Raw genomic sequence first — 17974 nt, 5'->3', positions numbered from 1 at the left:
CCTCCATTATTAATTATTCATGAACCCACAGATCTATCCCAGAAAGGGTTATATTTTTTCGTATTTTCCTTATTGCCCTTTAAAGCAATCACATTAATCCCAGGCTTTAACAATACAGTATTTAAATAACATATCCACAAGAGATAACTAAATATTGCAAATATAATCTCTTTGCAGTTACAGAAGAATATCACATAACTGATAAAAACATCTTATACATCAATAAGTTACCTTACAATAGGACCCACAAGTGCAATTTGTTCAGAGCCCCCATCAGCTGCCTGCAGTTAACAAGAGAGAAGTCCACATTCTTGACTTCTTTAAAATTAAACGTGCATTGCTAATATACATTAAACATTAAGATTCTTATTTAAACATCTCATTTCCCTTAGAGCAAGAGCAAAATGAATATCCCATGTTCTTTACACTTTTGTCTCTTTACCCAAATTCTCAGAATCCAATCTCATACATGATCCATTTAAAACCCCAATGTAATTACAATTCAACAAACTTTCCAACAGTTTAGAGTACGTTATACAGAGAATCCAGCATTCACATTCCAGAATCTCTATCCAAAATAAAAGTACAATTATTAGCATTATTAAACTCAACATTAAAACCATTCAGAGCTTTTCCCCCAAAGAAATCAGTAAAATATCCCTGATAACCTAGGTATTTCTCTTCTTAGTAACACAAGACCACTTTTCTTTAACCCAAAGGTGTTACAAGAGTTTAAAATCCCAAACCACATAACTCCTTGCAAAAGTTACAATAGTATTAAAATATTAAAATAAAATAAAAAACTAATTTAACAATCTAGGTTATTTAATTCCTCACATTCTGTACAAATTTTGTCAGAATGTTACAACAGTAGTATCCCTCTTTTAAAACCCTCATCGGGCTTTCCAAAACTCTAGTTCAGAAACTTTAAAAATAAAACAAGTTATCACTCAGGCCACGTGGCCAGCAGATATTAATTAAACATGATTTCCTTTCAATAAAGGAGTCAACCCCTGGATCTTCGATTTTTTTTCCCAATCACATCTCCCACCTGTGGAGGGATCTTTCCCTTTAAGGTTTAAGCACTTGAGCCCTCCTGTCTCTCCCCCTCCCTCCATGGGTGGGTGAGGCACTTAGGTAGACTCAGTCTAGGATTCAAGTCTTAACAATATGGTGGATGGGACTGAGACCACCAAGTATCCAACCCACCACCCGTTCCCCCAACCCAGGGAGAAAGCATGGAATCTTTCTCAGACACTCGTAAGGATAAAAAAAAAAATCTTCCTCCTAGAACTTCTCAATCCTTCTCTTCTCTTAAACTCTTCTAAACTCTCCCCAAAGCACAGCTTTTTCTCTTTATGAATCCCCCCTCCCTTCCCTTAACTCTACACACCTTGCACAGCTACCACCGGCTCAGTGAGGGAGGGGCTGATTTCCACGTGGGGGCTGCTGCACACTACTTCTTTCTCCCCCACCTTCTGAAGCTCCTGGGCCCAACTCCCAGCTAACCCTCTTTTAAAACTTGAGCTGGGTCCTCAGACCCTAAAAGAGACACTTACACAAGACAAGACATAGAACAAATACACACACACACACACACACACTCCAGCAGGAACATACCTTTCCCAAGAAAAACTCAAATGGGGTCACAGAGACCTATGCAATTGAACACAACTGATCAAAAACACAGGTCTTTAACTGATATTTTTCCATGTAGGAAAGACCAAATGGATGGATGTCTACACATTAGATCAACACCCTGTAAAGCTGTTCTACCATTATGTGTATATGATTCAAACATTATAGGTGGATGAGGAATTGAGCTCAGAATTAAACAGGAGCAGGAGAGTGGTTTGGATAGCTTTGGGGAAATTTCAAAGCTCTTTAACTGATCCCAAGCTTCCAATGAAAGCAAAGACCCATCTTTCCAATGATCCTATATTTCCAGTGTAGGTGTAAGACAGTGAAACTTGGACTACCTCTGCCTCTAAAAACCTAAAAATGTGTATCATGGAGATGATTATGGAGAGGTAAATGGTAGCTATACACAGGTTGCATCATTTAATTTCTAGGAACTAAGAGGAAGAACAACAGGAGTTAAAAACATTTAGAAACTGTATAATAAGAAGGTGAGTTGTTTTATTGGCAAGAGCTAGCAATAAGGAGACAACAATAGTACTCCCTTGGTGCCTAGATAATATCAGGAAAAAGTAAGAATGGCTTCCAGAATGTGTATGGATCATCATTGTTGCACTTTGGGAAAGAAATGGACAAAAGTCACATATAATTGGAGAGTGTGGGTTGAATTTTTGAATTTCATCAAAATCCATTTGAGTTTGTAAGTAATTTTTGATGATGTGTTTATTTTTGTCTGTTGAATTACCTTTTAAAATTATTGATTTTTATTCTTGTAACCAGCTTTGGTTATTTATATTTTTGTGTCTGGGTCATCTGTTTCCTTTAAATTTTATTATTTGATAGAATATGCTATATTGAATCCCCTAAGTGATATTTTTTGAGTTTTTTCTTTTGTAAGGGTTTTCATTTTTTTCCCCCTTTTTTATTGGCAAAGTTGCCAATGTTTGTTTTTACATTTATTTCATTTGTCTTAAAAACTAATTTTTGATTTTGTCAACTAAATTAACCTTTCATTTTCTGTTCTATTTAAATCTGTACTTGCCTTTATGACCTTATTTTCTGTTTTGCTTTTAAACTTTCCTAGGATCATTTATTAATTTATTCTTGTTATAATGCCTTTAGGAGCATGCCTATTATTTTATTTTCTCTTTTTGTTAATGTAAGTACTTAGTAATATAAGTTCACTCCCAAAGAAAATTTTTAGCTGCATCCCAAGCATTTTAATGTGATATTCTACCTATTGACTTTGAGTATTCTGTCATTGTTTAAATTTTTTTTATCTAATGTGTTAATAGATTGTTTTTCAGTTTCCATGTAGTTCATACATTTTATTCATTAATTTTTTTCCCAGTGTTTTTTCATATGAATTTGATGACATCTTTATGAAAGTAGCTTATTAGTAGTTTAACAGGAATTTCTTTAACTGTATAAAACTATTTGGAATTATTGACTTTTTTACTGCATTTGTACAACATAACTATGAACAGGGGATGCCCTTACAATTATTTTTTTCTATTTCTGTCAGTTTTCCTTTTTTTAGGTTTATTGTATGCCTGACTACTTTGTCAAATTCACACACACACACACACACACACACACAAAACATAGATGTATGGATGGCTATATTGTAAAAACAAATATTTAGGTTTAAAATAGAAGTAATTTTAGCTTATAGAGTTTATTCTCTATCAGTTTATTCTCCATTCAAGTTTATTCTCTAAGATTTAACATAAAACCCTATAGATGGAAGACATTATAGATTTCTACTCAGAACTTAATGAGAGAAGAATATTTATAGAAAACACATAGTCATAAACTTTCAGCAATCAGGTTACATATTAATAAAAGTGTTATTATGATCCTCTTACCCATTCATAAGGTCTATTTCAGAACTGACAAAGATCCAATTAGTAGTAGTCTCCTTTTCTCACTTGATATTTTATGTTGTTATCAGATATGCTTTAGGCATATAAAACATTGGGATTTCTCCCTTTCCATAGTGTCAAAAGGGTAAGAATTTTTTTACCTTTTACCTTCTCAGGATGGTCTTTATCCAAATTATTGGCACCTGGAGAAAGTGTCAACTTGTAGATGCAATTTGAGGGAGACCAGGCTAATTCACACAGAGTCTGCCTTCAGATTTATAGCTGATAAGACTAATATTCAGATTTATGAACCTTAATTAGAAGCTGAGAAACCAATTTTTGATCAGAAATATAAGATTTTAGAAACTTCACTTTCACCACATATATTGCTGAAATTCTTGTGTTTTCTAAATATATAATCATATTTATAGAGATGTTTTAATTTAGTCATCACCAATAATTCTTCTCTTATTTACTTTTTCATGTGCCATTATTTCTAATGTATTATATATGAGTGATAAAAATGGCTAGTCCCACTTTCCATGTTTTTATTAATGTATGTCTATATTTTTTCTATTGAATGTACTAGACAGTGGTTTCAAATACATATGCTTTTATAATGTAATTGTTATTAACTAATTTTCTACTTCATCCCCATTGTCTCCAGTTTTATTTCCACCTATAATGTTTTTCTGTTTTCTATAGCCATTTTTTCATTATTTTTATCTTTTATTAGTATCTTTCATTTCTATTTTCAGTTCCATTTTCTCCCATATTTTAAGATGACAAAGGAAAAAAGGAAAAGTTGTTAAAATTGATTTCTTCTTTCTTTTGCGTGTTACTATACTACTTGCTGTTTTTTCACTCTTCTGATCTTTCTTTGTTCAAACCAATTCTCTAATGATATAGTCATTGTCTAAATCTTTGTTAGCAATAAAGACTTGAAGATTGCAGTAATCAAAAGTAAATAGTTTTAAAAAGTGATAAAAGAAAATATCTTGTCTTTTTCTCAGAATAAAATTTGAAAGTGTCTAAAAATAAAAGCATGATAGTCTGCTTGTAAATCATTCTCTATTGACGGTGTATTTTTTCCTCATAAACATACTAAGGTTGAGGAATACAGGCATTAGTGGTAAAGGATGTGAGAAATTCAGTAAAAGGTCCAAAGGCCTATACTAAAAATCACTGCAGTAAATTACTTTTAGTAAATTGATTTTTTTCATCTCAAAATTTTGATGCATAAATGTTGCTGGTATGGACAGATGTTTAGAACAATGAAGAATGGAATTTAATCAACTGCTGAAAGCTTCAGATTGGTCCAGTGATTAATGAATATGTATCTTATTTAAATATGGATCCACTCCGGTTTTTCAGTAAACATTTTTAACATGTTTTATAAAGCTTTAGAACAAACCATCAAATAAAAATTAAACTCTTGAGTTATATAAAGACAATGAATTATTAGGTGTTAAATAGACCTATTAAGTGCTAAATATGTGTCTTTTTTCTTAGACCTTAAATGAGCAATTGAACAAACAGTGTTCAGCCCTGAATAACAAGCTTCAAACTGTTACTATGGAGAATGTCAGACTCATTGCAGATCATCAAGCTATTCTAAAGGTATTCAATTAGCATTAAACTACTTATCTAATTCAATTAGCATGAAACCATAGTAACTCAAGGACCTGGATATTTGAACAGGAGAATTACAAAGAATATAAAAATAAAATCTCAAAAAAATTTAATTGGAACATCTCATTTTTTGGACATTGATTTCATTTTCTTTTATTCCAGAACTTATACTTCTGTTGCTTTATAAAATTGTATTACCTTAGAAGTATAATTATTCTCCTATTACTTAAGGATCGCTCAAAAATATAGCTTGTGATTTCATAAGTCCTTTCAGTATACTTTGTCCTTTACTATCTATAAACATCTTTCCTTTTGTCATTCCCTCCACATGAAATATCCTTTTCAGAAAATCTCATCAATTAGAATTATAACAAAGTGTAATGGAATGCTTTGGAAGGAAGTGTTTCCCTTCCCAATGGGAGCATTCTCTTCACTAGTGCAACTCACACCATTTTCTTCCAAAAGGCATTCCATTCTACTTTGTTATAGTTCTAATTGCTTAGGAAGTTTTTCTGACATTAAGCCTCACTTTGTCCTTTCATTTTTTTTTTTTTTTTTGCAAGGCAATGGGGTTAAGTGGCTTGCCCAAGGCCAAACAGCTAGGTAATTATTATATGTCTGAGGTCACATTTGAACTCAGGTACTCCTGACTCCAGGGCCAATGCTCTATCTACTGCACCACCTAGCCACCTCTCTCCTTGCATTTTTTTTTTTTTAGGTTTTTGCAAGGCAAACAGGGTTAAGTGGCTTGCCCAAGGCCACACAGCTAGATAATTACTGTCTGAGGCTGGATTTGAACTCAGGTACTCCTGACTCCAGGGCCGGTGCTCTATCCACTGTGCAACCTAGTCACCCCCAAGTAGTTTTGTTTTTGTTCTTGTTTTTTGTTTTTTTTTTTGCAAGGCAAATGGAGTTAAGTGACTTGCCCAAGGCCACACAGCTCTGTAATTATTAAGTGTCAGAGGTAGGGTTTGAACTCCTCACTCCTGACTCCAGGACCGGTGCTCTATCCACTGCGCCACCCCGCCCCCTCACATTTTCTAAACAGTCTCTTAGTTTGCCCTCTGAGGTCAAATAGAGTAAGTCTAATCCTTTTTGCATATCACAGCCCTTAAATTTTTGAATATAACTGTTATTTGCCCACTGAATCTTCTTCAGTCTAAATATCACCAGATCTTCAAAATGTTCTTTATATGCCATATACCTCCACAAACCTGGCTGTTCCTCTGTAGAACAATCTTATCAATATTCTTTTAAAATGTGTCCTTTAAAAACCAATGCTCTAGGGGCAGCTCGGTTCCCCAGTGGATAGAGCACCGGTCCTGGAGTCAGGAGTACCTGAGTTCAAATCCGGTCTCAGTCACTTAATAATTACCTAGCTGTGTGGCCTTGGGCAAGCCACTTAACCCCCATTGCCTTACAAAAACCTTAAAAAAAAAAACCCAATGCTCTGGTGAGCTAGCCAGCAGTAAAGTGGAATTATCAGCTCTCTCTCTCTATATATATTTTTTAGGTTTTTGCAAGGCAAATGGGGTTAAGTGGCTTGCCCAAGGCCACACAGCTAGGAAATTATTAAGTGTCTGAGACCGGATTTGAACCCAGGTACTCTTGACTCCAAGGCCAGTGCTTTATCCACTACGCCACCTAGCCGCCCCTAGCTCTATATTTTTTGATTGTAGCTTAGGATCTTAGATTTTTTGACTGCCATCTCATATCACTGATACATAAACTTGTAATTGTCCAAAACCCTCAGATCTTTTTTTCAAATAAATTATTTTCTAACCATGCCCTCTCCCATGTGGTACTTGGGATGTTGATATTTTTTTTTAACATATATCAAATTTTATATTTATTCCTATGAAATTTCAATTCTTCATATTCAACCCAGTGCTCTAGCATCTCAAGATGTTTTTGAATCTCAAGTCTATTCTTTCCTATGTTGTCTAATCCTTCTAGTATCATATGAAAATTTGATAAGCATGCCATCTATGCTTTTATCCAAAACACTCACAAAAATGTTCAGCAATATAGAGTAAATGTTCATTCTACTAGGGACCTTCTGCAAAATTTTAATTAAACTATTCACAGGATTCTTTGAGTGGAGTCATTCAAACTGTTCTGAATCTATCTAGTTGTATTATCTTATGGCCTACATATCTCTATATTTTCAATAAGAGTGTGAGCTACTTTATCAAGTACTTTAGTAAAATCTAAGTAAATCATTAATATAGCATTCCCCTGATCTACCAGTCTAGGAACCCAGCTGAAAAAGGAAGTAAAGTTATTTATTTATTTTCTTCCATATTCACATGTATATTTTTAAGTTACAAAATTTCCTTCCGCCCTCCGTTCCCACCCCCCCTCCCCTCAGCAGCAAACATACATACTTGGATAAACATGTTTACAGATTAGTAATTTTCAGTCTGAGGAATTAGGATTAAGGGAGAGAGACACATAAGAGATCGTATTAATCAGATTCTGAAGGGTGGTTTTGTGTCTGTGTGTGTGTGTGTGTGTGTGTGTGTGTGTTTTGTTTTGTTTTTCTTCCTCTGGATGGGAACAATATAGTCTATAGCCAGTCTAATACAATTGTCCTAGCTCTCTGGATGCTGAGAGGAGCTGCTTCCATCAAGGTTGTTCATCTCACAATGTTTTCTTGGTTCTAATCCCTTCATTCAGCATCAGATCCTGTAAGTCATTCCATGTTTCGCTATAGTCCAACCATTTATAGTTTCTTATAAACAATATTATTCCATAATATTCATGTACCATAACTTGTTTAACCATTCCCCAGTTGATGGTTATCTCCTCAATTTCTAATTTTTTGCCACTACAAAAAGAGATGATGCTATGATTGTTTTGGAACATGTAGGACTTGTCCCATTTTTTAAATTTCTTCTGGATATAGACCTAGAACTGGAATTGCTGGATCAAAATGAACATTCTTTTTTAGTTTTTTGCAAGGCAAATGGGGTTATAAGTGGCTTGCCCAAGGCCACATGGCTAGGTAATTATTAAGTGTCTGAGACCGGATTTGAACCCAGGTACTCTTGACTCCAGGGCCAGTGCTTTATCCACTGCGCCACCTAGCCATCCCCAAAATGAACATTTTGATATGAACAGTTTTAAGTTGGATCTGTTCACAACTCCACCAGCAGTGCATCAAAGTTCCAATCCTCCCACAAGAACTCCAACATTGATCATTTTCCCTTTTTCTCATCTTGGCCAATCTGATAGGTGTGAGATGATACTTCATTGTTGTTTTAATTTGCATTTCTCTAATAATGATTTGGAGCATTTTTTCATATGATTATATATATAGCTTTAATTTCTTCATTTGAAAACTGTCTGTTCCTGTCCTTTGGCTGTCTATCAATTGGGGAATGACTTGTGATCTTATAAATTTGATGCAACTCTCTATATATATATTTTAGAAATGAGACCTTTATCAGAACTCCTTGTTGTGAAGATTGTTTCCCAGCTTTCTGCTTTCCTTCTAATTTTGGCAGCATTGATTTTATTAAGGAAAAAACTTTTTAATATAGTCAAAATCATTCATTTTGCAACTTTTAATGTGTTCTAATTCTTGTTTGTTCATAAATGTAATACCCTTTCCATAGGTCTGATTATTTCTTGGTCTATTAATTTATCTATGGTATCACTCTTTATGTCTAAATCCTGTACCCATTTTGACTTTATTTTGGTATAGAGTGTGAGATGCAGATCTATGCCTAGTTTTTGCCATACTATTTTTCAGTTTTTCCAATGTCAAATAGTGAGTTCTTAGCCCAGAAGCTGATGTCTTTGGGTTTGTCTAATAATAGAATGTTGTAGTCATTCTTTAGAGCCTATCTACTGACCCACTACTCTATTTCTTATTTAGTACCAGGAAGTTCTGATGACTACTGCTTTATAATATAATTTTAGATCTGGTAGAGCTAGGCTACCTTCATTTACATTTTTTTTTCATTAGTTCCTTTGCTATTCTTGCTCTTTTGTTATTCCACATGAATTTTGTTAGTTTTTTTTCTAGCTCAGTAAAGTAGTCATTTGGTAGTTTGACTGGTATGGCACTGAATAAATAATTTGAGTATAATTGTCATTTTTATTGTATTAGCTCAACCTAACCATGAGCATTTGACATTTTTTCCAGTTATTTATATCTGACTTTATTTGGGTGAGAAGTGCTTTATAATTGTGTCCATACAGTTTCTGGGTTTGTTTTGGGAGGTAGATTCCCAAGTATTTAATGTTGTCTATGGAACTTCTCTTGTTCTTGTACTTTGATATATATATATATGTGTGTGTGTGTGTGTGTGTGTGTATATATATATATATATATATATATATATACTGATTATTTGTGTGGGTTTATTTTATATCCTGCTATTTTGCTGAATTTTTTATTTCAAGGCATTTTCATTTGATTTTCCTCAGGTTATCTAGGTATACCATGATATCATCTGCCAAGAGTGAAAGTTCTGCTTCTTCATTATCAATTCTGATTCCTTCAATTTCTTTTTCTTCTCTTCTTGCTACTGCTAGTACTTCTAATACTATATATTGAATAGTAATGGTGATAATGGGCATTCTTATTTTACCCCGATTTTTGTGGAAATACTCTGAATTTTTTCCCACTACATATAATATTTGTTGATGGTTTTAGATAGATACTATTTATTAATTTAAAGAAAACTCCCATTTACTCCTAAACTTTCTAGTGTTTTTAATAGGAATGGATGTTGTACTTTATCAAAGGCTTTTTCAGCATCTGTTGAGATAATCATATTTCTTTTGGTTTTGCTATTGATATGTTTAATTATGCTGAGTGTTTTCCTAATGTTGAACCATCCCAACCTACCTGGTATAAGTCCTACATGATCATGGTATTTGCTGTAGTCTCATTGCTAAAATTTTATTGAAGATTTTTGCATCAATATTTATTAGGGAGATTGATATTTAATTTTCTTTGTTTTGGTTCTTCCTGGTTTAGGTATCAGCACCATATTGGTGTCATAAAAGAATTTAGAAGAACTCCTTCCTCTCCTACTTTTTAAAATAGTTTATAGGAATTAATTGTTCCTTAAATGTTTGGTAGAATTCACTTGTAAATCCATCTGAACCCTGGAGACTTTTTCTTAGAAAGTTTGTTGACATTTCTTCAATTTCTTTTTCTGAAATGGAATTATTTAAGTAATTTATTTCCTCTTTTATTAATCTGGGCAGTTTTTATTTTTGTAAATAAACATCCATTTCATTCAGCTTATCCAATTTATTGGCATACAGTTTGGCAAAGTAACTCTGAATTATCTCTTTAATTTCCTCCTCATTGGTGGTTAGTCCACCCTTTTCATTTTTGATAATGATAATATGGTTATCTTCTTTCTTTTTAAAAATCTGATTAACCAAAGATTTGTCTATTTTATTGGCTTTTTCATAAAATCAATTCTTAGTTTTATTTATGAGATCAATGGTTTTCTTGCTTTCAATTTTATTAATCTCTCCTTTGATTTTCAGAATTTCTAATTTGGTATTTAATTGGGGATCTTTAATTTGTTCTTTTTCTAGCCTTTTTAGTTGTATACCCAATTCATTGATCTCCTCTGTCATATAAAGGCATTTAGAGATAAAAAGTTTCCCCTCAAAACTGCCCTGGTTGCATCCCATAACTTTTGGTATGATGTCTCATTATCGTTTTCTTGGATGTAGTTATTGATTATTTCTATTGCTTGCTATTCTATTCCATTAATTTCCCAATTTTGGTGTAGTTGCCATGTACCACAGAGAAAAAGGTATATTCTTTTCAATACATTAAGTTTTCTTCAGAGGTCTATCATATCTAAGTTTTCTACGATTTCATTCACCTTCTTAACTTCCTTCTTGTTTTGTTGTTGTTAGATTTATCTAGTTCTGAGAGAGGGAGATTGAGGTCTCCCATTATTAAAGTTTTCCTGTCTATGTCTCCTTGTAATTCACTCAGCTTTTCCTCTAGAAATTTGAATACTATGCCACTAGGTGCATACATGTTTAGTAATAATATAGTTTCATTACCAATGGTACCTTTTAAGAAGATGTAATTTCTTTCCTTATCTCTTTTAATTAGATTGATTTTTCCACTTCAACTGAGGCATAATATATTTTGCTCCAACTTTTTACCTTTACCCTGTGTGTATCTGTTTAAAATGTATTTCTTGTCAACAACATATTGTAAGATTCTGGTTTTTAATCCATTCTGCTATGCACTTCTGTTTTATGGGACAGTTCATCCTATTCACATTTACAGCTAAGATTACTAATTCTGTATTTCCCACCATGCTATCTTTCTTTCTATTTTTCTCTTCCTTTTCTCTTATTCCCCCTCACCAAAATTTTACTACCTTTCCCCTTTGACTTTTCTTTTAAAAATTTTACTTTGTTTATTTTGACATACCTTTACCTTCACTTTTATCTGTCCTTTTCCTTATCTTTCCCTTTCTCAGTCCCCCCCCCTTCCCTGTAGATTAGGTTAGATTTTTAAACCAAAGTGGAAATGTATCTTTTTCCTCTCTGGGCTAAATCTATTGAATGGAATTTACTCCGAATTCACATTCTCCCTTCTTTACCTCTAAAATTATAAATCTTTGCACCTCTTCCCTTGATGTTATTTATAGCTCTAGTACTATTAGGTATCATCAATCACAGTTTGATTATTTGATTGCTTGATAAACAACATTGACTCAAAATGCATTAAATTATAATCATATTCATTTTTTACCTTACCCCCTTTTCAAGTATCTTTCAAGTACCCACAATCCCCCTCATGAGCCAAACTATCATCCAAAGCCATATCATTTCTTGAACTATTTTGCCCCTCCCCCCAGGTCTATTTTCTCTCACACATTATCCCCCTCCCCTTCCCCCACCCAGGATCAGTGTACTCAACCCCTTGTTAAGTGAAGAAAGGCCTATTTTCTTTCATACTTTACCTACCCCCTTCCCACCCAGGGTACTTAACACCAGAATCTAAAAGATCTCACTTGTAAACTTTACAAATGATTGTAAGCTACAGAGGCACTGACTGAGGACCTTACAGTTTATGATGTCCTCATTAGACAAGGTTCTAAGCACCATCTGATTAAAGAGAGTCAAAGAATAATGAGACACAAGTTTAAAGTTAACACCCCTGCTTTTCTTCAGGGCTTTTTGACTCAAACTTAGTGATATTATCTTGGACATCTTCAATGGGGAGATAAGATTCAATTATACCCATATCCTTTAGGTTCATTCTCTTCAATTATATTCTACCCTTTAATTATCCTAAGAGAAGTAAAGTTCTAAAGAATTGGAAGTATTCTATCTTCCCTTTAGGGTTGTATACAATTTGATGGTCTTGATTAACATTTGTTTTGTTTTGTTTTTTCCTTCCCCTTTACATTTACCTTTTTTTATGTAACTTTCGAATCCTGTATTTGGTGATTCAATTCTCTGCTCAGTTCTGGTTTTTGTGTCAGGAAATTCTGCAAGGCCTCTATTTAGTTGAATATCCATCTTTTTCCCTTACAATTTATGTTGAATTTTGCAGGGAAGTACATTCTGGGTTGTAATTCTAAGTCCATTACACTCCAAAATATGCTATTCCAGTTCTCCTGATCCTTCAGTGTTGAAGCTGATAGGTCCTGTTTGAGTCTGATTATGTTTCCTTTGTATTTGAATTGTTTTCTTTTTGCTGCTTGCAGTTTTCTCTCCTTTATTTTAGAGTTCTGGATTTTAGCTATTACAGCCCTTGGAGTTCTTATCCTGGAGGGATTCTTGTGGATCCTTCCAATAATTATATTCTTATCTTGTTTTAGTAGGTTTGGACAGTTTTCCCTTGTAATTTCCTACATGATGTTTTCCATGTTCTTTTCTTGGTCCAGGCTTTCTGGTATTTTGATGATTCTATTTTCCAGGCCATTCAATTTACCTAAAAGGTACTTTACATTTTCTTCAATTTTTTTCAGTCTTTTTATTTTGTTTGATGGAGTCTTGTAGTCTTGTAGATCCATTGGTTTCTATTTGTTCAATTCTAATTTTTAGGGTTTTATTTTAATTAGCTTCTGTATTTCTTTTTCTAGTTGGTTATTTTTTTACTTTTAATAGAGTTGATTTCTTTGGTCAATTTTTCATACTTTTCCTGCATGACTTTAATTTCTTTTTTCTACTTTTCTTCTTTGGTTTTTAAATAAGGTCTTTTGATGAGCTTTTATATTTGAGTCCAATTTATAGACTGTTTTGAATTTATAGACTGTGAGTCATCTCACACCTCCACTCCCCTGTGTGATTCTTCACTACTTCCTTCTTCAGACATGCATTGTTATCTTTGTTTGTAAAGTAGTTTTCTATAGTGAGGGCTCTTATAGCTTTTTTGCTCATCTTTGTTGTTTTAGCTCTGCTCCTGGGATATAGGGAGTATAGATCCAAGCTTTTCTTTTGTTGGGACTGGGTCTGATCCCTGGCTTTTCATTGGCCAAGATGTTGCCTCTGCAGTACAGGCCTCACCTTTGTATTTTCCCCTCCTTTATGTCCAGGTTCTGATTGAACAGTGGCTTGTTCCCAACCCAGTCCTATTTTTTGCCCCAGTGTTCCCAGGGTTCAGATTTTTTTGGGGGTTGGGATCCTCCCTGCTGGCTTGCTATCCAGCTGCTGGGACCTTTACTGTTGTTAAACTGTCAGGAACTGGATTGCACTGTGGTTAAAAGCCTCCTGCTAGCTTTCCTGCTCTCCTGACTTTACTTCCCCTTTCCCCCAAAGAGACAGACTATCACTGAAGATCCTCCACAATGTCTACAGTTGAAAACTTCTTTGAATCTTCTCTTTTTCTTGGTGGGATCTGTAGTGTGAATGTCAAGAGTAGAGGCTTCATTTATCTTTGGTAGGGGAAAAGTTTTAAGAGCATGTTAGCTTCACGCCACCATTTTGGCTCCCCCTAGGAAGTCTGTCTTGTTCTTGATGAAGTCATGCTGGCTCTTTGTAATCTACTTTGCCTTTAAAAGATGTTTGTCAAATATCATTTTAATACTTCATTCTAGAATTTTCTAAGCAATACAAGTTAGGTTCACTGGCTAGTTTTTACTTTATATGTTTCCTTAATTTGAAAATCAGGACATTTCTTTTGGAGAACAATGTTGGTTTTTAAAAAATTTATATAAAGCAAGCATAGAGATTAGGGATTGGACCTATTATTTTATTATTATAAAGAACTTCATGAAAGTGAGCTCCTTCTACCAAAGTAGGTTCCCTATCATAGTAAGAGTCTTTGAGAGATGCCAAGAGCAATGGTGTCAAACTCAAATAGAAACAGGGCCATAAAACCATACAAAAAGGACCTGTCATATTGACTCAGAAAATAACATATTATTGCTCTAAATCACTAATTATTAGAAAAATGAAAATTAAAATATCTCTGAGGTACCACCTCACAGCTCTCAGACTGGCCAATATGAACAGAAAGGACAATGATCACTGTTGGAAGGGATGTGGGAAATCTGGGACACTACTACATTGTTGGTGGAGCTGTGAACTCATCCAACCTTTCTGGAGAACAATTTGGAATTATGCCCAAAAAGCAACAAAAATGTGCATTCCCTTTGATCCAGCAATACCATTACTGGGTCTATATCCTGAAGAGATTATGAAAAAGGGTAAAAACATCACCTGCACAAAAATATTCATAGCAATAGTGACATACACTAGCTGGGTGACTGTTTGTGGTGGCAAAGAATTGGAAATTGAGTGAATGTCCATCAGTTGGGGGGCTTAATAAACTGTGGTATATGTTATGTTGATGGAACACTTGTTCAATTAGAAACCAGGAGGGATAGGAATTCAGGGAAGCCTGGAAGGATTTGCATGAACTGATGCTGAGCAAGATAGGCAGAACCAGAAGAACACTGTACAACATGGGAGTGTTGATCAACCCTCGTGGACTTGCTCATACCAACAGGGCAACAATCAGGCACAAATTTGGGATATCTGTGACAGAGAATGCCATCTGTATCCTGAGAAAGAATTGTGAGTTTAAACAAAGGCCAAAGACCTTTAATTTAAAAAAATATGTTACTTTATTATGTAATTCTGCTATATTTCACACTTTATATTTCTTCCTTAAGGATATGATTTCTCTCTCATCACATTCAACTTAGATTAATGCATACCATGGAAACAATGTAAAGACTAACAAACTGCCTTCTGTGGTGGGGAGGGGGAGGGAAGCAAGATTAGGGGTAAAATTATAAAATTGAAAATAAATAAAATCTTTCAAAAAAGAAAACATATTAACATCATCTGTATTTTATTGTATTTTAATTTTTTAAATATTTGCCAACTCCTTGTTATTCTGATTTGGGCTCTATTGGAGAGTGTTATGAGCCTACTAGCTGCATGTTTGACACATCTAGCCTAGTACAATATTAAGAGCTCAAGTGACTTGTCCAGTCACCCAGCTAGTGTATGTCACAAGCATGACTGAATCTGGATAAGACTGGTTCTCTATCCACTTTACCATATTCCCTCTCAATATGTAAAACAAATACTTCTGAATTGACAAAGAGTAACAATTTGAAGATTGAGGCTGTTTTACAAAAGTCAGTTCTGAAATAGAGAAATCTGAGAGTAAATACTGCTATCTTTTCTGTTGTCACTATATATATTATTTATTATATATTATATATAATATGACCATCATATGAGACATTATTAATTGAAGTAATATGCTTTTCAAAATGTAATAGATTTAGAAATTGAACCATGATGCCTGGAAGGAAGGAAGGTAGACATTATATAAAGAAGAATTCTAGCTGCACATAGTAGGGATATAAAACTATGGATGAGAAATAAATTAGGAATTTAAAAATGGTATTCTGTAAGATAAGATTCTATTTATATTCATTTTTCTATCAGCTCATTTCTAAAAGTTCAGGGTCTTTGAATTATTTTAATTGACTTCCTTCAAATAATTCCTTTTTTTAATCTAAATTATTGTCATATTTACCTCTTTCCAGTCAGAGCAAGATAAAGTGACTCAAAAGTTGCAGGAGCAAGATTTAATGTTAGATGCTACCAAGGCCAGTATTGTAAAAGAACTACAAAATGTTCAGAATGAAAGAACCCAACTTCAAAAACATCTGTGAGTTAGATTCAACTCTTTTTTTGCCTTTTTTCTTTGAAGATTATTGTTCTGTTTAGTCATATCTCTTTCTAACAAACAATAAAAAGATGTTGCCAAATAATATTATTGTTACTGTCCTCAGGGAGAGAATATGTTCTGAAATATCTTGTATTTAACATTTTTATTAAAGCAAAACTCAAGTTTGTTCTGTGTTGGCTTATTATATACCCTTTTAGTGATGCCTTATGCCTTGAACACAGTAAATGTAGACAAAAAGCAAAGGAAGTGGAAGAGAGAACAGCAGCACAAAAAGAGCTACAAGAATGTACAATTGTTAGATTGCGAGGTGAACTGGAAGTAGCACTAAAAGAAAGACAATCCCTGTTGAAGGGAAGAGAGAATCTCCACAAGGAGGTAGAAGTAGATTTATGTCTTATTTGTTTTAGAATTATGTTAAAAGAACAAAAGTTACTGAATATATTTTAACTGGTTCATTTTACTAATTGTAGTTTTTAGTAAAATAAATTTGAAAAAATATATATATATACAAATAACCTTTTATGTTTTATTTATTGAATTTGTGCTTCCAGCATTTAGAAAATGCTTAGTTATATAAATGATTATTTATCAGTTTGCTGATACACATGCAAAAATAATCAATGTTAACAATGGATCATTTATACCATACTATACATAAGTTGAAACAACTGGTTTATAAAATTGATTACCCTAAACTGAATAGGTTAATGAGAATTAAAGAACAGCCATATCTTCCAAGTTATTCAAGTCAATAGAAAATAAACATTTATTAAATTCCTACAATGTGCCAGGCGCTATGCAAAGCACGGGGTATACAAATGGGGGAAAAAATAGACACTGTCCTTAAAGAGTTTACAATCTAATAGGAAAGCCAACACAGAAAAGACAGAAAACCTAAGAGAAGTGAGGTACAGAAGGAAGGTACCCAGTGGAAGAGAGAAGTCCCAGCCTAGTATAGCCAGTTGAGAAATGAGATCTCTGAGCAGAGCTCTCTCCTTAAAGGGAGTTTTTGGAGCTCATTGCTCCAACCTCCAATCAGAGGGATAAAGGGCAGTGATAAAAAAATAATTTAGTGTACCAAAGCAAGATGAGATCTTGCAAGGTGATGAGGCTTTTAAAATAATAATCTTTCTAAGGTATTGTGGAGAAGTCAAGAGAAGTTAGGGGGAAGCTTATAGAATCTTGATACATAGGTATATTTCTAATTTTAAGGCTCTTATGAGATCTTCTCTGCCTCAGGAATTCCCTTCTATTTCTACATTATAGGAATAATTTGACATGTAGGTTGTTTCTAGCAGTTTGTCAGTAGCTTTAAAAATTATCAATTTCTTTTTTTTTCTTGGACAGTTAAAGAAAACAGAGAGTGATATAATACAAGAGAAAATCAAACTTGAAGTGGAATTAAAGAAAAATAAGGTATTCGGATCCTAACATTAATGAGTTATTTTCCTTACATGTTGGTGTCCACTAATGCTCTTATCTTTTTTGAAGGTATATGCTCATAAGATTATAATGTTTAAAGCTGAAATAGATCATAGATGATCACATATATAAATATATACACCCAAATACACTCATACACCTACATATACATGTACCCACTTATATACATAGATACAAACATATTCATTGCTATCTGTATATTTGATTTGTGAATATCTCTCATTTTTATAAT

The 17974-nt window shown here is 33.7% G+C and overlaps 1 protein-coding gene across 4 annotated transcripts in view; it reads left to right on the top strand.

The window, feature by feature from the left end:
* The window catches only part of CCDC150 (coiled-coil domain containing 150), a 136313-nt gene that overhangs the window by 35428 nt on the left and 82911 nt on the right, over positions 1-17974 (top strand). For all 4 annotated transcript variants that reach the window (XM_074215427.1, XM_074215429.1, XM_074215425.1 and 1 more), the window contains exons 10-13: positions 5016-5123; positions 16154-16278; positions 16497-16674; positions 17647-17715. In XM_074215427.1, coding sequence (XP_074071528.1) covers positions 5016-5123; positions 16154-16278; positions 16497-16674; positions 17647-17715 — 480 coding nt within the window. The remainder of the gene's footprint in view (positions 1-5015; positions 5124-16153; positions 16279-16496; positions 16675-17646; positions 17716-17974) is intronic.

Source organism: Macrotis lagotis, chromosome 1 (genome assembly GCF_037893015.1).
Source record: "Macrotis lagotis isolate mMagLag1 chromosome 1, bilby.v1.9.chrom.fasta, whole genome shotgun sequence".
Classification (NCBI taxonomy): domain Eukaryota; kingdom Metazoa; phylum Chordata; class Mammalia; order Peramelemorphia; family Peramelidae; genus Macrotis; species Macrotis lagotis.
The sequence above is the reverse complement of the archived record's forward strand: the minus strand, read 5'-3'. Positions and strand labels throughout refer to the sequence as shown.